The following is a 27056-nucleotide window of genomic DNA, read 5'->3' as shown; positions in this document are numbered from 1 at the left end:
CTTTCAAAGCATTTAAGTTTTCTGCAGTTTAAGTGTCTTAGAAGTTTCCACTGCTGTCCACCAATCTTTTATGTAACATTTTGGATGCTTTAACTTCCACTGCTCCAGTCTTTAATATTTCACAGCATCTTCAACCTATAAAAAATATCATATTTCTTTTGAATGTAGACCCACTAATGGTGGATATATATATATATTTAGCTAAAGAACATTGGAATGTACTTTGGGAAGTAAGTTTACAGCAGCTGTGATCAAGGATCTTTACATCAAAAGATTGTAATGACTCTTTGAACTGAGCAGAAGAGCATGTTGTTCACTTTATGTCCCGCAGAGGGTTTTTTGACAGTCAGACATACACAGCATGTACATTTGTACTTGTACATTTGTTTTATGTACTTGTTTTATATTTGAATCCAATTTTAATATATATATATATATATATATATATATATTAATTTTAATGTTTTCTAATTAGCAATTAAAATCAGACTGACTATGTGCATGGATATTATGTCATTATTATTATATTGTGAAATTGGGGAATGTTTTTTTGTACACAAAATGCTAAATTCAATAAAGTTCTATGAAATATTGTAAACTGTTATTCTGTAGCAGTATTTTGATATGTCTCTCTGTCTTAGTGTTTGTGGTCAGCAGTTAGTTATCAGTGCTTGTATCTCTTCTCTGCAGGTGTCAGACTCTGGCGCTATATGTACGCTGAAGTGTTTCCCACATTCACTCTCATGACGGCTGGGTGAGTTTATTATGTGTGTGTCTCCTCAGTAAAGTGTCTCTGTAAGGTAGAGGAGGAGTCCTGTTCATCAGCAGTGGGGTCACACTATATTGCCAAAAGTATTGTGGCACCCCTCCAAATCATTGAATTCAGGTGTTCTAATCACTTCCATGGCCACAGTTGTATAAAATCAAGCACCTAGGCATCCAGACTGCTTTAAACATTTGTGAAAGAATGGGTTGCTCTCAGGAGCTCAGTGAATTCAAGCATGGTACTGTGGTAGATTTCCATCTGTGCAATAAGTCCATTTGTGAAATTTCATCACTACTAAATATTCCATGGTCAACTGTTAGTGGTATTATAACAAAGTAGAAGCAATTGGGAACAACAGCAACTCAGCCACGAAGTGGTAGGCCAAGTAAAATCAGAGCGAGGTCAGCGCATGCTGAGATGCAAAGTGTGCAGTAGTCGCTAACTTTCTGCAGAGTAAATAGCTATAGACCTTGTAACAGAGACAGGTGTGCCAACTTCCATAAAGAGGCCCCAAAGATGTTTCAAACAGTAGCAGCACCACTGCTCTGAATGTACCGGCAGATGGAGGTGTAAAAATGAAGTGACTGGTATGGGAAAATGTTCCAGTATACGTAAGTATGACAATTTATATTATGCAAGTGGTTAATTGAAAACAACAAACATTTAACATGGTTACCGGTCTTGTTTGATTTCTTAACACAATACATAAATCAACATAGTGAAATTAATGACTCAGTAAATGTTAAACTATAGAAAAAGGGCATGGTGAGGACAGGAACAACACTAAATACACAATCAGTCACACACACATATCTGTGTTAAAATTTGCGCAAAACAGATAATGTGTTATGTTAGTATGAAAACTGTATGTATGCATGTATCTTCTCAGACCATGGTCAAAATAAGAGTCCTTTTACAAAATAAGAGTCTCTAGTCACAGACTACTGTGACATTTCCCCCTCCCTCTCCAGACACCGCCTGTGGTGTCCATGAGAGAAAGTCTGCAGAGTAATTTTGTGACCCTTACTTGTGCAGCACCTCAAAGTCAAACGGTTGTATGGCCAGAAACCACTACGAGGATTTGTGTCTTTCATGCGGCCTAACCAGGCCAATGCTCAGTGATCAGTTTCCAACCGGAATTTTCAGATTTTTCAAATAATACCTTAAAGAGTCCAGGGCCCACTTAACAGCAAGGCACTCCTTTTCAACAGTGGAATAGTTTACCTCTCTGGGCAGGAGTTTCCTACTGATGTATACAACTGGCTTGAGTTGACCTTGTTCCTCTTGAAGGAGTAGGCTACAGCACCAATGCCATGTTGTGAGGCATCAGTGTGTACTTGAACAGTTTCCCAAAATCAGGACTCAGAATCCTGACATAGTGCATCCTTTAAGTCTTTAATGTCCCTGACAACCTCTGTAGTCCCATTTAGCCACCTTTGTTGCTCTTTCTTTAATGCAGACTATGATGATGTGGGGGAGGAGTCAAACGATGACAGAGAAGCTGTTTGACTCGATGGCCACACCCACTGCCACTGTTCATATCAGCTTCTGGAATTTAATTGTATTTTTTAATTTAACAAAATACCTGAAATATTTGGCAACATTTTGAAAAGATACTTTTAGAGTTCCCTTTGATCATTTCTAGTAAGCATTGTTTATTGCCATGATTGCCACAGTTCAGGGTTATGAATCGGGGTCAGGGTTAAATCTTTTGACATTTAAACATTTATTTCCTCTTCCAGTGAAAAAACATGATAGTTACAATACAAAAATAATTTTTCAGAACATTTTTGAATATACAGAACTGTGCAGGCATGTTAATACCAGTTAATACCAGCATGTTAATAAGTCAGTTATTTATATCTTTTGCTGTAGTGTGTCAGTAGGAAATATCAATTTACATTTCCAAACATTCTTTTTGCCATTAATTGTAATAATCCAGTAAGATTTCTGTAAGCACAAGGAATCTGACAACAGCCAGGATGATCTGATCTTACCATCATCGAGTCTGTCTGTGATTACATGAAGAAACAGAAAAAAACTGAGACAGACTAAATCCAGAAGAACTGCAGGAACGTCTCCAAGATGCTTGAAGAAACCTTCCTGCAAAGCCACAGTACTGTGAAAAGTACTGGCACTTGTGTTAAAATGCTGTAAAGTGAGAAGAATGCTTTCAAAGATAAAATCACAAATTGAATTTATTTATGATTTAACTTCTATTAACTAATTCAAATCAATATATAGAGTAATGACCCTTTGCGTTTAAAACGGCTTTTGTCCAGGTACACTTGCTCATAGTTTTTCAGGTAGCTTTGCAGGAGGTTTCTTCAAGCATCTTGGAGACGTTCCCGCAGTTCTTCTGGATTTAGTCTGTCTCAGTTTTTTCTGTTTCTTCATGTAATCACAGACGGACTCTGTGACAGTACTTTTGCACAGTACTGTATGTTAGAAAACATTCATAAATAACCTGAAATATGATGTTTGCATAAATGATATTCAGTGTCTGTGTTGTTGTTGTGAAGTTGTACATTTACTCAAATAGAAAACAACTGTCCTAATAAGAACTCAATTGCATTACATTGTAGGATGTAATAAGTACATATCTCCCCAAAAAAGATGACTAAATATTACAAATTGTGTGTATTGAATATTTAAGCTAACAGCATTTTTGAAGAGAAAAAAGGGGGGCAAATTTAGTAAATTATTGCCCCCACATTTTGCCCCGGCTCCTGGTTTCACGTACAGGTATGAAATTTGGTACATAAATGTAATGACCCAATACCTACAAAAAAGTCTCTTGGAGCATAGCCCTAAACACAACAGGAAGTCAGCTATTTTGAACTTCCTCTCAGATTTTGGGCAGTTTTTGCCATTTTCTGATGTTGTACTTTAACGAACTCCTTCTACAGTTTTGATCTTATCCTCTTCAAATTTGATGAGTGTAATCTTAAGGCCTTTCCTAATGCCGCCGGGTGGCGGTGGCACGGGTGCGAGAGCCCTTTTCATCGCTGCTTGCAGCTTTAATTTATAATTATTTTTAAGTATTTCAAATACATATAGTTGCATTGTTATTTTAATAATAATAATAATTATTATTATTATTATAATTATCATGTATTTATGCATAATCATTTTCATAACAACTTACAGGTTCTAGTAAATGTGTGTGTTTGTCAGGACAGAATGACAGGATGAGGCAGCTGAAAGGTATTATGGGATGGCAGCTCATTTAAGACCTGGGGCCAGTTGCATAAACTTCTTAGACTTACAAGGTAGTCATCTCATTATTTTCTTCAAGACTGGACTTTTTATTTATTTATTTTTTATCAGTTACATAAAAAAAGTTATTTGGTCGAAATTTGAATCCGAAAAGTAAGACTGATTAGCAGTAATTAATTGCTTTTGGTCAGACTAGTTCTTAAGACACAGTCTTAACTTAGCAGCTCCTGATGTAAGTACCTTCTTACCTTGCATAAGGCCCTAATCTTTTTATCATACATAAATTGCAACGTTCAGATTTTCTGAAGCACCGTCTTTTATCATATATATTCCATCTGCTATTTTAGAATGTCAAATGTCATTCTTAATTATATATAAAAAAAAAAATCTTTAAAAAAAATTCTATAACAGTTTAAACATTAAGGAAATTAGCTGTGGCGCATATCCCTATAGTTGTTAGCAGAGATGGGCAGTATTTTAATTACATGTATTTGAAATATGTATTTAATTACTTTTAAATATTTAGTAATTTGAATTTTCCTCAACAAAAATACATGAAATGTAATTTGTAATTAAATACTTTGAGGGACTGTAATTTGTATTTAAAAAACTTAAAATACTTATTTAAATATATAATTTTATTTAGCATATTAACTTTCATCACCAGGCTTAATAGGACCATAGACATAAAATACTACTAAATTGCCTATCACAGTCTCAGAAGTGAAAGGTGTGTAAACTTTTTATTTTCTTTTTCTGCCTCTTTTAAAAAAATGCTATTTGACAATAATATTTAATTTAAACAGTTGAGTTTATTACATGTTAATATCATGCTAACATATGCATACACTAATATCACAGTTAACAGTGCTTTTATCTTTTCTCTGCAGGTGTTGGGCTTTGATGCTGTAAATAACTGGAGAGTTTCCTGCATGTATTCTTTAAGTCAGTGAAATACGTGTGTGTGTGTGTGTGTGTGTGTGTGTGTGTGTGTGTGTGTGTGTGTGTGTATGTGTGTATTTCTGCATCTCCTCAGTCTTGATGGGTGGGGAGGAGGAGTTCATCAGCACTGACAGTTATTTCTATATATATATGGAGAAGATCATAAATGCCTCATCTGATTTGTCACTGAAGTTGTTTGATGATTTCCTCTGTTTTGTCTAATAAGGTAACAGCGAGTGTGATTGGAGGGTTTTGAACCTCTTTCTCTCTCATTAAGGGGGCTGAGAGAGGACGCCTGTACTTCTGTATCGTCAGTGTGGAGAAGCTTGTACTGGATGTTGAATTAATCAAGCAGAGAGAGATGGAGAGATGCCTGACACTCATTTTACTGTCTTCAATTATAATACTCATCACAGCTGGTAAGTAGACATGAAATTAAAGAGATTGTTGTTGTTATTTATTTATTTATTTATTTTAAATGAAGGGCTATGGTTATGTTATTTAAGATCTTAAAATTAAACTATATTGTAATGTGTTTTTTTAGATGCCCATGTAATCACATTGTCACAATATATTGAATGTGCTCCTGTGTTTAACAGGCAGTTTATCTCTTTCTCTTGCTCTCTCTGTCTCTCAAATTTATAAAGAGCTACAAATAAGTTTTACATGAGTGTCTTCTTTTTATTCATTATAATATATTGTTATCAAAATAATATTAATATTTATTTATTAAAACCCTAAGAGGCCATTATTGTAGTTTTTTGTCTTGTTATCTTGTGATTGCAATTACATTTTTCATGTGATATCAGCATTGTAAATGTTGTCTCAATCTTCTGTTATCTAAAAAAAAAAAAAAAAAAAAAAAAATCATACATTGATCACATTTTCTCTGAAAATGATTAAATCGCCATGTGTCAAACATTATTCTATAACCATGCAGGCATCTCTGTCCCTCGAGTTGGGTGGCCGAAAAATGTATCACACTTCACACATTTGGAGTTCTGATTTGATAAACATTGATTTGGAAATATTAGTGACAGACATGTTAGCTTGAGCAAGTCTCATGAACGTTTTCATAAAAAAAGAAAAATAATCACTCATTCATAATCCAGCAGGATAAATGCTGCATAATGTTACGTCAAGAAGTTGTGATCAAGAAAAAAAAAAAAAAACTAAAGGCCTTTTATAGGGTTACAATTAGTGGTGGGCCGTTATCGGCGTTAACGTGCTGCGTTAACGCGAGACTCTTATCGCGCGATAAAAAAATATCGCCGTTAATCTATTCTCCAAGTTGGGTTGGAAGCTGGCTATACTACACAAGCAATGATGACGCAATCTACCCGCGGCCGCGAGGAACACCCGCCTGCAACGCATCATATTCGTCGTAAACACGGCTGAAAGTGAAGGCTGGTGAAAAAGATCGGTGCAACGAGCAGCAGCAAACTATATAGACAGAGTGTGTGGGGTTAACAGTTCGGTAAGTTAACACGCGACTAATCCGTTCTACCACCTCAAATTCAAAACGAAACATATCACTGAATACCAGCGCGCGCGTATTATTCCCAATATATCTCAGTGGTGTCGCACATAATCTCTGTCTGCGCCCGATTTTAAGAATCGTTTTTGTGTTTCTTTTTAACTGAAAAGACATCAGTTAAACAATATTCTAATTTTAAATTTGGGGTTTCATAAGCTCCAAGCCATAATAAACATTAGACCTACTTAAGTCTCTGCAGCTAGTGTACTTACATTTTATTTATCTGCAAAATTATGTTGTATACTTACAGTTTTGCACAATATATGTTCTCAAAACTACATACACCCTTTAAAAAAAAATACATTTAGCAGTTGTTTAGCAGGGTCTGTGTAACCTGTTCTAAAATGGTTTTATTATAATATATATCGTTATCGCAAGAGGCTGCAATGTAGGCCTATATCACAAATGAATTTTAGGCCATATCGCCCATCCCTAATTGATAGCCTATAGTAGTTGATAATAATAAGGCCTACCTAATGTTGCCTACGGACGGTAACAGTAGGCTACAGTAGTAACTTTTACAGTCTATGAGTAGAACAGCTTTCTCAAGCAGTTTGTGATGCATTTTGGAAACAGGAGATGAGCCCCTGGTCTAATGCGCCACCTGGCTTGAGAAACCCGCTCTCAAAGACTTACTTTTATAGACATTATTTGGGTAGCACACATATTCTGAATGCCTTCGGCAGAATTCAAATGAGCCATTTTAATCTAGATTAATCTAGATTAATTTCAAAATTAATCTAGATTAATCTAGATTAAAAAAATTAATCTATGCCCACCTCTAGTTACAATGTTAGTGTCTTAAACAATGCCAAGACCTCAGCTACAGAAGAACTATATAGAGGGGAAATCACTGTAAAAAATTTCCCCGTTAATTTACAGTAAATTGCAGGCAGCTAGATTTACCTGTAAAATGCTGTAATTTTACAGTGGACCTGCTGTAATCTGAAACAACAGTTTTTTACTGTAAAAATTTCCCCGTTAATTTACAGTAAACTACAGGCAGCTAGATTTACCTGTATGCTGTAATCTGAAGCAACATTTTATTACTGTAAAAAATATTACAGTACTGTGCCGTAGAAAATATAGGCTGCAAAGTATAATACTGTCAGTTGTTCGGCTGCCATTATATTGTTAAATTAGTGTTCCTGCTGTAATCTACATAAACTGTGTATTACTATAAAGTGTATTAAAGTACTCTAAAATGTGATCTTTACATTGTAACACTACTAGAATCTGACAATTTAAAATTTGCATTCTAAAATTAAAAACACACTGAAAATTACTTGCAAACAAATGGCTCAAACAAAAGTTGACCTTAAAACATGCTTTTATTAAAGCTAATACCTTTAAGTAATATTCCATTTTCTTTTATGTGGATTACAAAAGAGAACAACACAACACTAGATAAACTTTTATATTTATTCTTATACAACATTAGATAGACTTTTACCATATGCCTTAAAACAGGCATACATAATTACATACATACATACATACATACATAACCTGTTTATAAAATACAAATATTCTCTTAAGTCTGGCTTCAGTGAACACTAGCCAATTATTTTATATAAAAACAAATTGTTTAAATATATATCAGCATTTTATACTTTTGGACTGATGGTTAAAGTCTTTTTCTGCACAGTTTTCCCAGTTATTTTACACACCTCTTTTCTCTGTGCAGCTTTGGTCCTCTTTTCCGTATTTATTCCAATAAAGTATCTGAAAAATAAGAGGAGAACATTTTCAGTTAAAATGATTTGCAGTGTATCATTTTGATCATCTAAAAAATTCACCCAAAACTACTGGATATTTCACTGAAGACTTGGAATTAACTGCAGAGGTCATACAGAGTACATTTATAGTCAGTAGATTCTAGCATGAGGCACATAAATGTGGATCTTCTACTGATAAACAAAAGTTATGTGTCAGTCTGGAGTTTGAGCTTTGTTTTAGAGAAACAAAATGCAAACATGTCTAATATGACATACTTACCAAGAAGGATCAAACAAGGAGACACAGGCAAGCATTTTCTCAAGGTCAGCAGGTTTGGCAGAAATCTATTGGTAAAGAAAACAATTTAAGATGACTAACAGTATCTACAAATACAAAATGAAAAACGTAATGTGCTACTTGTTGCTTATATTCTACAGAGGCAATAGGCCTAACATATTCAGAATATGAATGGTTTATGTAAAAATGATAAGTTTCTCATTTACTCACCCTTATGCAGATTTAAACTCCAATGATGAAAAAGACGATATTTTAATGGAAATGAAATGTCTGTTTGTCCCTAGAAAGGAAAAGAAGAAAATTGGGATCAATAATGGGGAACACCAATAGTCATTAGTAAATGAAAGATAAAACTAGCCTAATTTATACGGGTCACATGTTTATACCAGTTTTCTGAAGTGATTCAATTTGTTACATCTAGCAATTGGAGTCTGGTGACTTAGATTAAAGGGATAGTTCACCCAAAAATTAAAATTAGCCCCTGATTTACTCACCCTGAAGTCATCCTAGGAGTATATGACATTTTTCTTTTAGACCAATACAATTGGAGTTATATATAGGCTATATAAAATGTCCTGGCTCTTCCAAGCTAAATAATGGGAGTGAATGGCAAGTCCATACAAGTGCATCTATCCATCATAAAAGTGTCCCAAACTGCTTTGAGGGGTTAATAAAGGCCTTCTGAAGCGAAGTGATGCATTGGTGTAAGAAAAATATCCATATTTATAACTTTATAGACTAAAATAACTAGTTTCTGCCATGCGGCCATACGCACTGATTTAAGGCGAAAGAGTAACACTTGAACTTGACGCACGAAGTAATGACGAACGCGGTAGCTGCTCAGCCCTGTTTGTTTGAACTGGCATAAGTCCACTTGCGTTTAGCCAATTGCCGGAAGCTAGTTATTTTAGTCGATAAAGTTTTAAATATGAAAATTTTTCTTACAAGAATGCAACGCTTTGCTTCAGAAGGGTTTTATTAACTCCCCAGAGTCATTTGGAACACTTTTATGATGGATAGATGCACTTCGATGGACTTAAAAAAAAAAATGGTGCCCATTCACTCCCATTATAAAGCTTGGAAGAACCAGGACATATTTTAATGTAACTCTGATTGTATTTGTCTGAAAAAAGAATGTCATATACTCCTAGGATGACTTCAGATTGAGTAAATCATGGGCTAATTTTAATTTTGGGTTAAACTATGCCTTCAATGGTACTGTACCTTTATGTTCCTTATGGAGCTTGAAGGTTTGGTCCCCATTCGTCTTCCATTGTTTTGGCAAACAGACATCATTTCTCCACAACAATATCTTAATTTTTCCTCCAAGAGAAAGAGACAACATAAGGTTAAGTAAATGATGAGAGAATCATTTTTAGGTAAACAACTATACAGGTGTTAATAGAACAAACAATAGGCAAACTCACAGTTATTTAAAGAATGAGTCCTTACTTCTCTACAAAGTTTGCCTTCAGGAGTTTAACTACAATGACAAGGAAAACATAATGTAAAAGAAGAGTTACCTAAAAAAAGTGTCTCAATTAAAAAGAAAAATCTGAAAATTATCGACATTCCGTCCATCCATCTGTTAGCCTATGCTGCTATTTCTGCAGCGGTTTGAACACGCACGTTCACAGTAATCGCACAAGATTTAGGAATTTTGATCATACCTCACCTGCTTCGATAAAGCAAAATTCTGATTCTGTAAAACAAGTTCTACCATAATGCATTGCAAAAAACAGTAACTTACAGTTATTACATGAAAACAGCATTTTGCTGTTAAATTTTCATGTAAATTTACAGGAATTTTTTACAGTGTATATTAAAAGAATACACCAGGTTTAATATAGTTTAAGCTCAATCAACATAATTTGTGCCAAATATTTTTTTAACCTAAATAATACATTTCTACTTGTCCCCCCTTTAAAAAAAGTTTTCTGTAAACTTTAAAATACTCACTGTCTCAATAATATAGAAACAATACTTAAACAAATATGCGTTAACATGATTATAGTGTGGAAAAAAAATGCTCACTAATCTTTTCTGTGCAAAGTTATTTCCAGTTTTAAACTTTGTTTCCATGACAACATAATGGTATAAACCCTGTAATTGTTTTTAACCATTTACAACTGAAACAATAATACATTTTAGGATAATTGAAACCCTATTTTTTTTTTATGAAAGGGAGTCAGCATAATTATTTTTTTGTTAATCAACACACCTATGATGTTGATTGAGCTAAACTTGTATTGAACTCTGAATATTCATTTTAAATACTCAGACGTATGTGTCCCATTTTCCCAGTTGTCCCACTTTGTAATGCTGTAAATTGAACTCTCATCCCTTCATCTTTCATCTCTCATTGTTACTGCTTAATATTTAGACAGTGTGAATGTGAGGCTGGTTGGTGGTCACAGTCGCTGTGCTGGTAGAGTGGAGCTTCTTCATAGAGGTCAGTGGGGAACAGTGTGTGATGTTTGCTGGGATTTGGCTGATGCTGCAGTGGTGTGTAGAGAGCTGGACTGTGGAGAACCTGTAGATGTTCTGGGTGATGCTCATTTTGGACCAGGATCAGGACCAATCTGGATGAGTTTTGTCATGTGTACTGGATCAGAGTCAACACTGAAGAACTGTGGGTCAGCAGGATGGGGTAAAAGCATCTGTAATCATAGTAGAGATGCTGGAGTCATTTGCTCAGGTAAAGTATTTTACATATTAAAATTCATATGCACTTCCAGATTGGCTTCTAATTTTTAAAGAAGTTTTAAAATGTTGACTTCAATAATAAATACATTTTATATTTACAATTGTTGTGGTTTTCTTTTGTGTTTTTACTTTATTCATTATAAGACTAAATATAAAATGGCTTTGATGTACAAATCATTATCTTGAAGCCCCATAAATAAGCCATGCTTTTGTTGATCTGTGTTGTTCTTTCAGAAGTCCGGCTGGTTGGAGGTTCTCGCTGCTCTGGGAGGTTAGAGATACTTGATGATCAGTCGTGGGTTTCAGTGTGTGACGCTGCCTTTGACCAGCAGGATGCAGAGGTTGTGTGTAGAGAGCTGGACTGTGGGGCTCCTGTACAGGTGCTGGGAGAAGATGCTTTTGGCAAAGGAGACGCTCAGATGTGGACACGAGAGATTCAGTGCAGAGGAAATGAGTCTCAGATTCACCTCTGTCCAACATCACCGTTAGATGACAACATCTGTTCACATGAGCACAACATTGGTTTGCTGTGTACTGGTAACAGTTCAAATTACAACAAAGCACATTTCATTTCATTTTATTATAAAAAAAATAATTTACAATAGCCTTTTCTCTTACATTCATAGACATAAGAAATGTGAGACTGGTAAATGGCAGCAGTCGCTGTGCTGGTACAGTGGAGGTTCTTCATAGAGGTCAGTGGGGAACAGTGTGTGATGCTGGCTGGGATTTGGCTGATGCTGCAGTGGTGTGTAGAGAGCTGGACTGTGGAGAACCTGTTGATGCTCTGTATGATGTTCATTTTGGACAAGGATCAAAACCATTTTGGATGAAAAATGCAATGTGTACTGGATCAGAGTCTACACTTAAGAAATGTGGATTCATAGAACCAACTGAGCTTTATGTTTGTCTTGATAAGAGGGCTCAAGTCATTTGTTCAGGTAAGCTAAAGCTAAAAATCCTGTCTTAATGGACAAAACAATTGCACCAAAAGCGGTCACAGTTTCATTTTCCAGCTTGTTTTTGACAGCACACACTGTTAAGGTCAGACTGTAATAATCAGAGACCTTGTTAAAAATAAAATTTAGAAGCTTGTTTCTAACTCTACATTCTAATGTAATTCCCTGATAGAATTTATTCATACACACTGTTGACATGAAAATGTTGAAATGTGGGCAGTCATGTAATGCATTTGGATTTTTACAGTAACAATAACTATACACTGTTTTGTATATGAGCTGTTTTCGTAGGTTACTTTCAAGTCCTTTTGGACTGGGAAAAAGATTTGCTGACATGCATATGTTTTCATAATAAATATCTTTTATTTCAGAAAGGAAAATATGATTTCTCGTTGATTGATATATTAATTATATGACTGACTCATTATTGAAGTTCTCTAACTTTAAATTTATTTTTTTCCTGTGTTGTTCTTTCAGAAGTCCGGCTGGTTGGAGGTTCTCGCTGCTCTGGGAGGTTAGAGATACTTGATGGTCAGTCGTGGGTTTCAGTGTGTGACACTGCCTTTGACCAGCAGGATGCAGAGGTTGTGTGTAGAGAGCTGGACTGTGGGGCTCCTGTACAGGTGCTGGGAGAAGATGCTTTTGGCAAAGAAGACGCTCGGATATGGACACAAGAGATTCAGTGCAGAGGAAATGAGTCTCAGATTCACTTCTGTCCAACATCAGCATCACAAGAAAACAACTGTTCTCATGAAAATTATGTTGGACTGGTGTGTGCAGGTTTGAGCCTTTTTTATATAAACTGAAATCAAATTTAATGTTCCAAAAATCTACACTAAATATTAGTAAATTTTATCATAGTTTTTTCTCTTATTGTGATACTTTTTTCCTCATTCTTTCATTTTGTCCATATGTCTTTACTCCCTCTTTATTTATTTTATAGACAATTTGAGAGTAAGGCTGGTTGATGGTCACAGTCGCTGTGCTGGTAGAGTGGAGGTTCTTCATAGAGGTCAGTGGGGAACAGTGTGTGGTGAGACATGGGATATGCCTGATGCTGCAGTGGTGTGTAGAGAGCTGGACTGTGGAGAACCTGTAGATGCTCTGAGTGATGCTCATTTTGGACCAGGATCTGGACCAATCTGGACAAATCGCACGTTATGTTCGGGATCAGAATCTACACTGAAGAACTGTGGATCAGTAAATTGGGGGGTTTATGACTGTGATCATACTAAAGATGCAGGAGTAATCTGCTCAGGTAAACTGCTCCAAACCCTGCACTGTTTTTACATCACTGATAATTCACTGCCTTAAAGGGAAAGTTCAACCAAAAATGAAAAATCAGTCATCATTTACTTTGTGTCTTTTCAAATCTCTATGACTTTGTTCTGTAGAGCACACAATGTTTTTTTTACTTTCATTATATTGAAAAGACTACCAGGATATTCTGTAAAATTCCCCTTTTATGTTCCATAAAAATGAAAGTCAGTTGATATGGATTGACATGAGAGATTGAGTAATTTGACTATTTTACTCCTTTCACATTAATAAGTGGTGCTTTATGGTAGAACAACAATGACAAGAATTACACACCTTTAGATAAACAAAAGTTAAACATTTCTTATCTCTTGCTACTTCAGGTGTCAGGCTTATTGGAAACTCAAGTTGCTCTGGGAGGTTGGAGATACTTGATGATCAGTCGTGGGTCTCAGTGTGTGACGCTGCCTTTGACCAGCAGGATGCAGAGGTTGTGTGTAGAGAGCTGGACTGTGGGGCTCCTGTACAGGTGCTGGGAGAAGATGCTTTTGGCAAAGGAGACGCTCAGATGTGGACACAAGAGATTCAGTGCAGAGGAAATGAGTCTCAGATTCACCTCTGTTCAAAATCCTTATACAAAAAAAGCTGTTCACATTATAATTACCAGGGGCTGATCTGTGCTGGTGAGTTAAATGAATATAGTAATATCATATCTTTTACTAATAGTGTGCATCTCAGTCAGCTTCATATTTCACAGTCAGAACTCTGGCCAAGGCCATTTTAAAGTCTGTCTCAATCACAAAATCCTTCAAGTTCACTGTAATGTTCGCTCCCTAAAAATCCCACAATGCACTCGCACAAACCAACACAATATCAACACAATATCATCATGAGATGGGATGGAAGATTTGAAAAGACAAATCGTTATTTAATTATATGTCAGTATAAACATCAGTAGATAGGTAGTGAACAGTGTAGTACATATTTATAAGTAAAATTTGGCTAAAATGTTTCAGATATATAAAAACAATCAAAGTATATTTCATAACATACTTTAAACAGCATAAAAATGTCAGAAAGATGTTATGTGTGTTGTTAATAAATACCAGTGGTGACGTTTTATGACGCAAGCACCTAGTCTTATCACTAGGAATTGAAAAATCAGTGTCCAAATGTGTAGTGAGCCAGTGTGCTTTACCAGTGCCGAATTTGTGTACACTATGTACTGATACACGAACTAGTGTGCTTACAGAGATGCAATCACAGTCTCTATCTGTATTTTTCTGTCACTTAGATAAAAAGAATGTGAGGCTGGTTGGTGGCAACAGTCGCTGTGCTGGTAGAGTGGAGGTTCTTCATAGAGGTCAGTGGGGAACAGTGTGTGGTGCTGGCTGGGATATGGCTGATGCTGCAGTGGTGTGTAGAGAGCTGGACTGTGGAGAACCTGTAGATGCTCTGGGTGATGCTCATTTTGGACCAGGATCAGGACCAATCTGGATGGGTAGTACATTTTGTGCTGGATCAGAGTCAACACTGAAGAACTGTGGGTCAACAGGATGGAGCGTACATGCCTGTACTCACAGATATGATGCCGGTGTCATCTGTTCGGGTGAATAATTTAACTGATTGTCCATTAATTCGTTGTGACATACAAATAGTTTTCCAAACAATATATTCTTTATTTTTATTGTATTTAACTATTAAGCATTTGTTTTTGTCTATTGTGCACTGTCATTCCTGTAATATTAACAGGTCATCAAGCTTCCAGACTCGTTAATGGATCTCACCTGTGCTCTGGGAGGTTAGAGATACTTCATGATCAGTCGTGGGTTTCAGTGTGTGACGCTGCCTTTGACCAGCAGGATGCAGAGGTTGTGTGTAGAGAGCTGGACTGTGGGGCTCCTGTACAGGTGCTGGGAGAAGATGCTTTTGGCAAAGGAGACGCTCAGATGTGGACACAAGAGATTCAGTGCAGAGGAAATGAGTCTCAGATTTCATTTTGCTCAATTTCATTATCACACAAACAAAGCTGTACCAGTGACTATAATGTTGGTCTGATCTGTTCTGGTAAATTATAAATATTTAGTGTCTTTGTATTTAAAACAGTATATATTCTCTATCAGCTGCATTATACTTTATTTTAACCTCTATGTTCTCTATTCAGGTTACACAGATGCTAAACTGATGAATGGTTCAGACTATTGTTCTGGAAGAGTGGAGCTTCGGTTCCTCAATGAGTGGGGCTCAGTGTGTGATGCATGCTGGGATATGAGAGCTGCCAGTGTCCTCTGTAGACAGCTGAATTGTGGGATTGCTGTGTCTGTTGTGGGATCAGATTGGTTTGGAGAGGGAAGAGGTGAAATCTGGGCTGATGTGTTTGATTGTGACGGGAATGAAACAAAACTCTCAGAATGTTCCATCTCTTCATGGAGTCGAGCTGAATGTTCTCATAGACGAGATGTTGGAGTCATTTGCTCTGGTAAAGTTATTTGACACAGAGAGCATTATGCTCTTTTTCACCATGTTATAACACAATTCTTATTTTAGTAAAACATGAGATCTTCTCCTCAGGTTCCTCTCTGGCTGTTCATGATGGTCTGGTGCGGTTGTCTGGAAAGAGACAGTGTGAGGGAGAGCTGGAAGTTTCTATCCATCAGGTCTGGAGGAGAGTTCTGCTGGACTCCTGGAGTCTCACTGAATCCTCTGTGGTCTGCAGACAGCTGGGCTGTGGCTCTGTGCTGAACTTCTCCAGCTCCTCTTCATCCAGTCCTGAACACAGTCATGAGTGTGTGACGGGCTTCCAGTGCTCTGGGAGTGAAGCTCATCTGGGGAACTGCAGCTCTCCACAAACTCTCAACTGCAGCTCCACACAACAGCTGTCAATCACCTGCCTTGGTGAGAACAACAACATCTGGGCAGATTCTTCAGTTGTTAGTGATCAATAATGTGTTTTTCTCCCTCTGAATATCAGGTCGCGGGTCCATCAGGCTGGTGGGTTCTGGGGGAGACTGTGCAGGGAGGCTGGAGGTTTTTCACAGCGGCTCATGGGGGACAGTGTGTGATGACTCCTGGGATATTAAAGATGCCCATGTGGTGTGCAGACAGCTGCAGTGTGGAGTGGCCCTCAGTAACCAGCAGGTACCAGCCTGGTTTGGTCCTGGTTCTGGACCCATATGGCTGGATGAGGTGGAGTGTGAGGGGAATGAGACGTCCCTGTGGAACTGCTCTTCTCCAGGCTGGGGGAAACATGACTGTCAACACAAGGAGGATGTAGGAGTCGTGTGCTCAGGTAAACATTTCAGTGTTGTGAAAAATTGTTATTCAGTAAAATTTAAAAAAATCTAAAAAATCTTCTGGGAATATCTAAAATTTTTCAGTTACACATACAGGGGTTCAACAGTGAAACTGAAACTGTGGTTTGAGACCACAATAATTTATTAGTATGGTGTAGTTTATTAGTAGACTCCTTTTGCAGCATCAATTCGTCTTGGGAATGACATATACAGTAGAAGTCCTTCAAAGTGGCCGGAGGGATTTTGAGTCATTCCTCTTCCAGAATAGTGGCCAGGTCACTATGTGATGCTGGTGGTGGAAAACGTTTTTTGACTTGCTCCTCCAAATGTGGCTCAAAAATATTTAGTTCTGGTGGCTGTTCAGGCCGTGCTCAACTTCACTTTCATGATCATCAATTCATTCTGTCACAAGTCTTGCTGTACTGTATGTAGCATTATTATGCTGATACGCGGCACAATGTGCTTCAGGGTACGATGCTTGAACCATAAGGTGCATATGGTCCTCCAGAATGGTTTGGTAGTCTTTGGCAGTGATGTGCCCATCAAGCACAGTAGGGAATGCCATGATATTGCACCATCACTGATCCACCCCTGTGCTTTACTCTGGGCACGCAACAGTCCGGGTGTTAAGCCTCTTTAGGGCTTCTCCACACTGTAACTCCCATGGATGTGAGAAAGAAAGTGAAAGTGGACAGTGAACTCACAATACATGTTTCACATTGTCCACAGTCCAATGAAACAGACATCTGGCATTGTCACAAGGTTTGGCCATAGCAGCCCGGCCATGTGTTCCATGTGTTCCAGCTCCCGACGAACAGTTTTGGTGGAAACAGGAGAGTTGAGGTGGGGATTTAATTCTGAAGTGAGTTGGGCAGCTGTGGTTTTATGTTTTTTGGATACAATCCGGGATGTCCTCATCCTAGTAGCTTCCTCAACTGTGTCGACAGTTACTCCTGTTGGATATGGTTCGTCCTACATGGTGGTATGCCGACATTACCCTGGATACCATAGCTCTCGATACACCACAAAGACTTGTTGTTCTTATCACAGATGAGCCAGCGAGATGCGCACCAACAATTTGTCCTCTTTTGAATTCTGATATGTCTCCCATTATGTTTTGTGGATTGCAATATTCTATGTACAGCTGTGCTGTTTCTCTGCTAATTCAACCTTCTCACATTCTGCTCTTGCTGATGGAATTTAAAATCAGTGAAGATTGGCCACCAGATATATAAACATATAGGCATATATAGGCATTAAACCTCCAACACTTTATTGGCCAGTGTTTCAGTTTCAATGTCCAACCCCTGTATATATGTAATGTTACCTGTATGTGTTTGTGGTTGAAATTAATTGGGTTGGATGAAATCAGATGTAAGATATTTGTAATTTGTAGTGATTACAATTTAGCTCAAAGGAATTATTAATTAATTTATAGAGAATTCAAAAGAGTCACTTATTACAACCGAGCAAATGACTCGTTCGCGGTTCATTTGAACTGGCTGCAATTATCAACTCTGCAACGGATATAAATATCCGAACTATAGTGAAACACTATATAGTTAGCAAGGTAACTTAGATCAGAAGTTTAAGACATTAAATTTGTAAGCACAATAACACAAGTAATATTTCTCTTTAAAATACAAACAAGACTTTATTGATTATTCTAACACATACAACTAATATCTAACACAGACACACACATTCATACGCGTTGCAGAAAGAAAGAGAGTAAGGAAAGATTAAGTTTTAAGAGTGAGTTTAAGAGTGAGATGATGTAATCCCAAGTTTCTATGCACTTATAAAACACAACCTGAATGAACCATCAATCATTAGTTTAACCCTTTTATCGTTTCCTAGGTTATTAAATCAGTATCAAATACACCAGTTCAGTTTAAGAGTCTGGAGGCAGTACTTGCTTGTCTTTGCTTTTGGGGATTCCCTTTTTGTTGCGTGTAAAGGGTTTTCCCGGTCCGTTCGTTGGCTGGTCTCCGTGCCTGATGTCTGGGTCACGTGGCGTGCTGGCGGAATGAAAGTCTTTGTTTGAAGCTGGCTTTGCAGAAGAAACGTGGCTCGAAATCTTGTCGCAAAACTTAACTTAGAACCGAGACTCACAACGGAAAAGAAAGGAAACTAAGAAAAGAAAGGAAATTGAGAAGAGTAGATGATGGCTTGAATGAAGCTGTTTAACCCATGTTCTTCAGATCTTGATTTGGGTTATTTCGTCTGCGCGTTTTACATGGTTACTTGTCTGTCTTAGATCTTCATCTCCCGCTGCATTTTTGGTTCTGCACTGAAACTCTAAACTTTGTTCGGGTGTTAAGATTTTAAACTCAAATGTCCGCCCAGCCTCCTGGATCAGTTCTAACCAATTAGACACTGTCTTTGTTTAGGAGGTGGCGTTCTCTTCACTTCTTATCATAAATCAAGCTTATCTGTGCTCTCCTTACTCTCTAAGCTCTAGCAAAGAGTACAGAGGCCACAGCTAAGACATTATTACTATTATAAGAATCCGAAACATTTTCCACAGATTTCAATCAAGCCATCCTTTGAATTAAGAACATACGATCATATCGATATGAAACACAACACATTTTCATTCAAAAATCTAACAATTATAACAATTACATGAATTGTATGGCATCTAAGCATATCAGATACACCCATCTATTGTAGGAACAATATAGAATCATGTCGTTGCATGATGCTTGATCTATAAGTCCATTGAAAATTGTTCTTGAATGATTTTATTTATGTTATAGGTAAAATCTCAGCTCTGTGGTTTGAAACGATTTTACCCCCTGAGGTCTATCAGAGGTCCTTAAGGAGGGGGAGTCTGGAATGTTGTGGGCTCGAGCAGCTTCTGCTGTTATCTTGATCGGGCTGAATTGTGCTATCTCTGAGCCAATCATTCTTTTCCAAGCTATCTTACATTGACCAGTTCTTCCTTTAGTTGGGCTCATCTTCTTTGAAGCTTGCATGGCCATAAAGTTCTTAGCTGGGGGTTTTCGTTGGTCAGCGGAGACTGGCTGGCTGGAGCCTTCTTTTATGGCTCTGGGGTTGGTGATTTGGTGTCTGGAATGTTCAGTTCTGTGAGAAATTATGTTTGAACAATTCACCTGGAAGATTCATTTGTGTTTGTTTCGCACTCAATCCTACACAGATGTTGTGTTCATGTTTCCATCTAGATTTTAAAGAGATCAGGTTAACTGAGGGCTGTGAAGGCAATGTGGAGGTTTTCTACAATGGATCCTGGGGTAATGTGTGCTGGAACCAGATGGACAGAGACACAGCGAGTCTGATCTGTCAAGAGCTGAACTGTGGAAGATCTGGTGCTTTTTCCGATTCTATCCCAAGACTGGAATCAGCTCATGACTGGCTGGATAAATTGAAATGTCGACCACATGATTCCAATTTGTGGCAGTGTCCATCTTCACCCTGGGGACAGAATGACTGTGGTGAAGATGAAGTGGCCCAAATCACCTGCTCAGGTAAGACTGATTTCCATTGCAATTTCCATCTCTAAAAATACAACAATAATGAGTTAACATTATTGAATATAAACAAAATGTGTCTATATAGTATTGAAGTTACTTGTGATTACAGAACAGGAGAGTCATGAGTCCCCTAGAAGCTATTTGTCATGCTCCACATCTCCACATCAGAAACAGTGTTCAGGTAAGTTAATTGATTTAGAAGAACATAAAAATCATAACAGCCATATGTATTGTATGTACTGTATGTGATTTAGTTCTGGGGAACCAAGAGAATTTAATATCACTCCACAGACATGCCCCACTGTGGGTGTTTCTGTCTTGACAAAACTCTGTTGGCAGATAATGTATCCACTTGGCTGTGATTTTAAATGAATTGCTGGTCAGTGATGATTTCTATGTGTGATTTAGATCATGTTCCTCTCAGACTGAGTGGAGGTTCGGGCCGGTGCTCTGGGAGGCTGGAGGTGTATCATAACGCTGTGTGGGGTTCAGTCTGTGCTGATCTGTGGGACATCAGCGATGCTCAGGTGGTCTGCAGGCAGCTGGGTTGTGGAGCAGCACTGAGGGCTGATGGGAATTCAGTCTTTGGTGCTGGTGAAGGTGTTGTGTGGCTGAACAGAGTCGAGTGCAGAGGGAATGAGATTCACCTGTGGGACTGTCCTCTCTCCCTTAAGAACCACACTGACTGCTCCCACAAAGAGCACGCTGGACTCACCTGTGCAAGTCAGAGCAAAACACTGAGCAATATTATTCATTTTTAAATTGTTTATGTGGTTATAATATTTGTGCATTGGCTTTTTCCAATGTGTTTTTGTCTGTTTTGCCAGATTTATCAGTGTACACTACTCCTGCCACAACAACATCAGCTTCTCCTCCAGTTTCTCAGACAGTGCGCTCAACATCAGTCACTCCTCCACAAACTCCTCCAGTGTCTCTCTCTGTGCTTGTGGTTGTACTGGGAGTTTTGCTCTTTCTGCTCTTAGTGCCACTGCTTATACTGATTCAGCAGAACAGAGTGATGAGGAGAGGTAGGAGAGATCCAGAGACTGTCATATTGTGTGTTATTCAGTGTGTGATCAGTCATGTGTTGTGAACTGACAGCAGGTTTGTCTGTCTACACTCTCAGCTCTCTCTAAGAGGAGACACAGGACGACGACTGAGGCCGTTTATGAGGAGCTTCATCACAGACCCAGTAAAAGACACAGTGTTTTCACTCAGAGGGGTGAGTAAATGTCACAGTGCTTGATTTGTCGTGATCAACAGACTCATCACTGTATTCAGAGGGGTAAGAGGAGTAAATCACAGATTCATATGTGTGACCTTGTTTGTGTGATTATTAAGGGTTAGTGTTATATTCAGGTGTGAGTCAATGTTAGAGTCAAGTGTTAGTTTGAGCTGAACTTGAAGATGGCTGCCTTGTTGTGGAGCTGTGTTGCTCCTCAGTGTTTGTTTTTATTGATTGTTTGTCCTGTCTTCAGTCAACTTTTACCTATAACTTTTATGAGAGACAAACTGCTGGACACCCCCCAATTTTTTTGGACATTTTAGTCAGAGGAATTCTATTCAGATCCAAATTAACTCGGCTCTCTGTGCGCCCACCATCTGCCAGTGGATCACCAACTTCCTAACAGACAGGCATCAGCTAGTGAGGCTGGGAAAATTCACATCCAACACTTGCACAATCAGCACTGACGCTCCCCAAGGATGTGTATTCTCCTCATTACTCTTCTCCCTCTACACAAATGACTTCACCTCTACTGATCCCTCTGTTAAGCTCCTGAAGTTTGCAGACGGCACCACAGTCATCAGCCTCATCCAGGATGGTGATGAATCTGCATACAGAAGAGATGTTCTGGTAAGTCACAACAACCTTGACCTGTACATGCTCAAAAGAGCATGGAGATAATATTGGACTTCATTAGGAACATCCCAGCACTCCCCTCCCTTACCATCATGAACAGCACTTTGGCCTCATGGATCCTGGGCTCTACCATCTCTTCAAGACCTGAAGTGGGAGTTCCAGATAGACTCCATTGAGAAAAATGCTTCGCCAGCTGAGGAAGTTCATCTTCCCACAGGAGCTGCTTAGCCATTTTATTCAGCCGTCTGTTCTATGCACTTCAGTAGTTGTCTGGTTTAGTTCAGCAACCAAATCAGAAGACTACAATGGACAGTCCGACTCCGGACTGCTGAAATGATTATTTCCCACCCTCCAGGACCTGTACTCTTCCAGAGTGAGGAAGAGGGCAGATAAAATCATCACAGACTCCACTCACGCTGGCCATAACCTCTTTGCACTGTTGCCGTCCGGCTGGCAATTCAGAACGATCTAGGCATTAGAAAATCTAGGCTTAGGAACAGCTTCTTCCCACAGGCCATCTCCCTCCTGAACAGTTAAATGCCCCATAAGGCCTCACTCTTAGTGCAATACTCCCACTGTTTAGTGAAATATTTATTTATTAACATAATACTGTCAACTGTAAATATGTTAATATCTGTAAATATGCCTAATCTGTGTCTTATACCTTTCAAATTTCATATGTATCTTATTGTTGTATTTATTTGTGTGCACTGGAAGCTTCATTTACAAGAAAAATTCCTTGTGTGTGTGTGCGAGCACACTCGGCAATTAAGCTCTTTCTGATTTCTGATTCTGAAATGATCCAAAGAATATGGGGGTTTTGGCTGATTTGTGATTGTGAACATGTATCTGATAGTTCTGCTCCTTCCTAACAGGAAGTGCCCGTTCTACCGAACAGCATTCTGGGTATGAAGATGCTGATGAGCTTCTTTCAGGTTAGAGGATTGAAATATAACAATGTTACCTGCTACATTGCAAGATAAAAAAAAAAAGTTATCTTAGCCGTGTTTAATAATAATATGCAATAATATAAGAAATAATAGTATGTATGTTGGTATTTATGTATGTGTGTATTATCTTTTTCACATCAAAATCTGCAGTAGGAGTCACAGCTGACTACTATACTGACGTCAGCACCACTGAAGGCCCAACAGGTCAGTGACTTTAACTGATCACAGAAATTCACTTCATTTAATTCCCTATTTGGCCTGTGAATTAGTTTCTGTTTATTCTCTCTTTTCTATTAAATTATTTAGAAAATCAACAAATCACATCAGAGAATTATGATGATGTAATCAATGCTGAACGGAGACATCATGATACAGGTTTATTTCTTTTAATTATTTTGTTAGATCTTAACACAATACATATATATAATCTTTCATTATTTTGTTTAGCAGAAAACTATGATGATGTCGTCATCGTACGACAGTTCTCCAATGATAAAGCAGGTGTGGGTTTCAAATTATACATTTATGCATTAGAACAGGGTTTTTCCGTGTTTTTTTTTTTTTTTTTTTTTTGTCAAATTAAAGTAGCATGTAAAGTATGAAGACTTTTTACATGTAATTAATAATAGACACATTTATATCAGAGGGTGTTCAGGAGGAGTATGATGATGTGAAGAATGCCGATATACAAGTGGAATATACAAGTGACATATCTGGTACGTTATTGACACTTTTTTACTGAATAATTTTGGTGTAGTCCTTATAATAGCTTTATATTAAAAATTTATCTTGTTCTGTTGTCTCAATAGCTAATTTAAATGGACTGAAAACATTGTGTTCATTATAATACTTTTAAATCATGTTGATACATGAATTTGCTCTTGTTTTTTAATAACAGACTATGATGATGTGGGGGAGGAGCCAGGAAAACAGGGAGGGACTTAATAACTCAAACCACACCCACTGCAGCAAATCAGTTTTCAGTTTTTAAGTGGTCTGCAGAGTCTAAGTGTTTAAGATCCTATATACTGTATGTTTTAGCTTATGTTCTGCATTTTTAATTTAAATCTTCTAATTCAGATTTAATTTCTGAGAAAAAAAATGCATCGCTTTCAAAATATTAGATTTTTTTCCAGGTGTTTTAGCAGACCATGCTTTTTTCTTTTTTTCCTATTTCTCTGAATTGATACATTTCTATCATGTAGCCTTAGAAATTTGAGAAAAAAAATGTCTTTACCTTTAAGCCTCCACCACAACAGTTTTTAACATTTCACAGCACCTTCAACTTATAAAAATATAACTCCTCTTAAATGCAGACCCACTGCTTGTGGACTTTTATATTTTGCTTAAAGCTGTTGGACTTTACTTTGGGAAATACGTTAACAAACAGCAGCTCTGAGCAATTATCAGAAAAGCATGTTCACTTAATGTCCTGCAGAAGGAGTTTCTGACAGTCAGAAAGTAACACATGGCATGAACTCTGAGCTTAAATCTTCAGTGTTTATAACAGAGCTTTTTAATATACTGTATAGAGACTCTGTGTGTTTCATATATTTGTTTTAGATTTGCTTAATTGTTGTTTTGAATTGATGTCTATATTTTCTATTAAAGGGTTAAAATCAAAATGACTATGTGCATGGAAATTTTATTTTATTTTGGGGGGGAAATTGGGAAGGCTGAAAATATTTATTTCAACACGTGTTTTTTGTACAGAAAAAGAAAAAAATCAATACATTTCTGTGATATATTTCTGTGTTTTTATTCACAAATTGTCGTTTCCTAGCATATTATTAACACCCAGTGCTCCTCGAGCCAGGGTAGTTGTCAGTGTTTGTCATCTCTTCTCTGCAGGCGACAGACTTTGTGTTTCCCACACTGACTCTCATGACAGCTGGACTTTGTCAGCACTTTATCATGTGTGTGTCTCCTCAGTAAAGTGTCTCTGTAAGGTAGAGGAGGATTCCCGTTCAGTTAAAGGGCCAAACAGTTCCTAAAAATAATATTCAAGATACTGCTGGCACCACTTTATTTTATCCTTTAATCCTGTGCTTTCATATTATCTATTTTTTTTAATTCATTTTAATTACCTCATATTAATTGATGAAAAATAGAAAAATTAACGTCATACTGCAGAACCAGTGAACTGCAAAAAAAAAAAAAAAAAAGTTACGTTTGGAAATAATTTTAAGTTGTGAGCATAAAATACCTATAAAATGTGTATGGAAAAGACTCACTCCTTGTGTACAGGCTGTGCTGGTAGAGTGGAGGTTCTTCATAGAGGTCAGTGGGGAACAGTGTGTGATGATTTCTGGGATTTGTCTGATGCTGGAGTGGTGTGTAGAGAGCTGGACTGTGAGCATTATGTGCAGTTGGTGATGCTCACTTTCGACAAGGATCATGACCAATATGGAGGGATGAATTGTACTAGATCCGAGTACATGTTGAAAATGAATAAAAATGTAAATTAAAAATATAAATGTGATTGTGCCATTCTCATCTCTTACAAACCACATCCTTTATCACTGAAATGAATCCGTAATCGTTACTGTCCTAAAGCAGCAGAGGTTCATTGAGCCTCATAACCTCCATCCTCCAGTCTCTCAAGCGTCTTTTTGGTATCAGCGTATCTCATCTTCGCCTGTTGTGTTTGAATTGTTTTCCATCTTGTGATCTCTCTCTCTCTCTCTCTCTCTCTCTCTCTCTCTCTCTCTCTCTCTCTCTCTCTCTCTCTCTCTCTCTCTGTCTGTAATGTCTCAGAAAGCTGCAGCGCTGGACAGTTCTGAGTTTGACGTGGTGTTCAGCGCTGCTTATATGCTCAGGGGTGTGTGTGTGTGTGTGTGTGTGTGTGAAACATTCACATGCTACATCTGCAAGGTTTTGCTTCTGGTGGATTGCATAGTATGGAGTGAATTATGTGCCATAATTAAACAAACAAATCCATCATTTTGCAAACAAACTCAATCTGCTTCGCAAAGGAAAATTCGACTCACAAACAAACAGAAAGCAATGTTTAAATACAAAGGTCAATTTGAGCAAAAACACAGTGGAGTAACAAATATTGTGTTTTACAAATTGCCTATAAATAAATGAGCCTTGATAATATTTCACAAATAAATACAAACCATCCTACAAATTGCTTTATGGGCTAAGCTTTGAACAAATACCAAATCTAGTGCACACAAATGCATATCTTTAGCCTGGTTAAAACCAGACCATTCTCAGTAGTAGTAACTGAGTTATGGTCAGTGGTGGAAAGAGTACAGAAAAAACATACTCAAGTAAAAGTACCATCCCAGCAAACACATTTACGTTGTAGCAACGTCTCTGGCACGTTGCATTTCTGCTATGGCAACGTCGCTGTCTACATGCTCGCAACATTGTAACAACGTAGAATTGTAAGACGTGACAGGGCTGTAGCAACGTTGTTGCGCGACATTCAGCAACTGAGAGACGACGTTCTGACAATGTTATATGGTGTATTTTGTTAGATAATAATATACTTTTTATCGTTTATTGTTTATCTATAGGCTATTATTATTTAATGGGGATATCAACACCTGCAAGCGTAGCCTACACTTTGAAGAGTAAAAATGACAGGTTTCGCTAATTCAACTTTATTAAAACTGCATATAATCAAATTGCACTTCCAAGTCATACATTTGTGAAAAAAAGAAAGAAAAGAAATAAACTATTATACAAATTTATTTTAAGTATAATAAATAAAACATAAAAAGCAAAGGCAGATCAGAACATTTGAACAAAACCGGGTCTGTATGGCAGACAGTAGCCGAGCAGGTGTCACCGGGGAAACATCCACAAATCCAGAGAAGCAAAGAAACGAATGAGACTAAATAGCAGAAAAATCAAACGAAAAACTAAACAGTGCGAGCGATGCTACATTAATCACATTAATTAAAGTTGTAGGTTGTGTTTGATAGCTGAGGTAGGCTAAACGCAATACTCACGTATCCTTGCTCGATGATGAATGAGAACACAATGAGCAACAACACGTGGTTGTAATTTAATGCTGATTTTCCCGCTTCAGGGCAGTGA

General features: G+C 37.6%; 1 protein-coding gene and 1 pseudogene across 2 annotated transcripts in view; both read left to right on the top strand.

Annotated features, from left to right (window-relative positions):
- LOC308689051 (scavenger receptor cysteine-rich type 1 protein M130-like) overlaps positions 1-2196 on the top strand; it is a 28472-nt pseudogene extending 26276 nt beyond the window's left edge. The window contains exons 21-22 of the transcript in view: positions 691-754; positions 2187-2196. The product of the transcript in view is annotated as a scavenger receptor cysteine-rich type 1 protein M130-like (transcript). The remainder of the gene's footprint in view (positions 1-690; positions 755-2186) is intronic.
- Positions 2197-2255: 59 nt separating this feature from the next.
- LOC308689050 (scavenger receptor cysteine-rich type 1 protein M130-like) lies at positions 2256-27056 on the top strand (the record flags this gene model as incomplete). Its single annotated transcript, XM_081362601.1, has 26 exons — positions 2256-2300; positions 4876-4893; positions 5205-5346; positions 10864-11178; positions 11421-11723; positions 12623-12919; positions 13089-13403; positions 13786-14085; positions 14697-15011; positions 15155-15469; positions 15567-15881; positions 15974-16297; positions 16374-16691; positions 19884-20186; positions 20302-20373; positions 20601-20915; positions 21020-21220; positions 21319-21414; positions 21534-21553; positions 21802-22047; positions 22910-22988; positions 23154-23207; positions 23451-23504; positions 23648-23719; positions 25251-25424; positions 27049-27056. The coding sequence occupies 26 exons, from the start codon at positions 2256-2258 to the stop codon at positions 27054-27056; spliced, it is 5016 nt and encodes a 1671-aa protein (XP_081218727.1).

The sequence above is a fragment of the Scardinius erythrophthalmus genome, assembly GCF_964197995.2.
Source record: "Scardinius erythrophthalmus genome assembly, chromosome: 4".
Lineage (NCBI taxonomy): Eukaryota > Metazoa > Chordata > Actinopteri > Cypriniformes > Leuciscidae > Scardinius > Scardinius erythrophthalmus.
The sequence above is the reverse complement of the archived record's forward strand: the minus strand, read 5'-3'. Positions and strand labels throughout refer to the sequence as shown.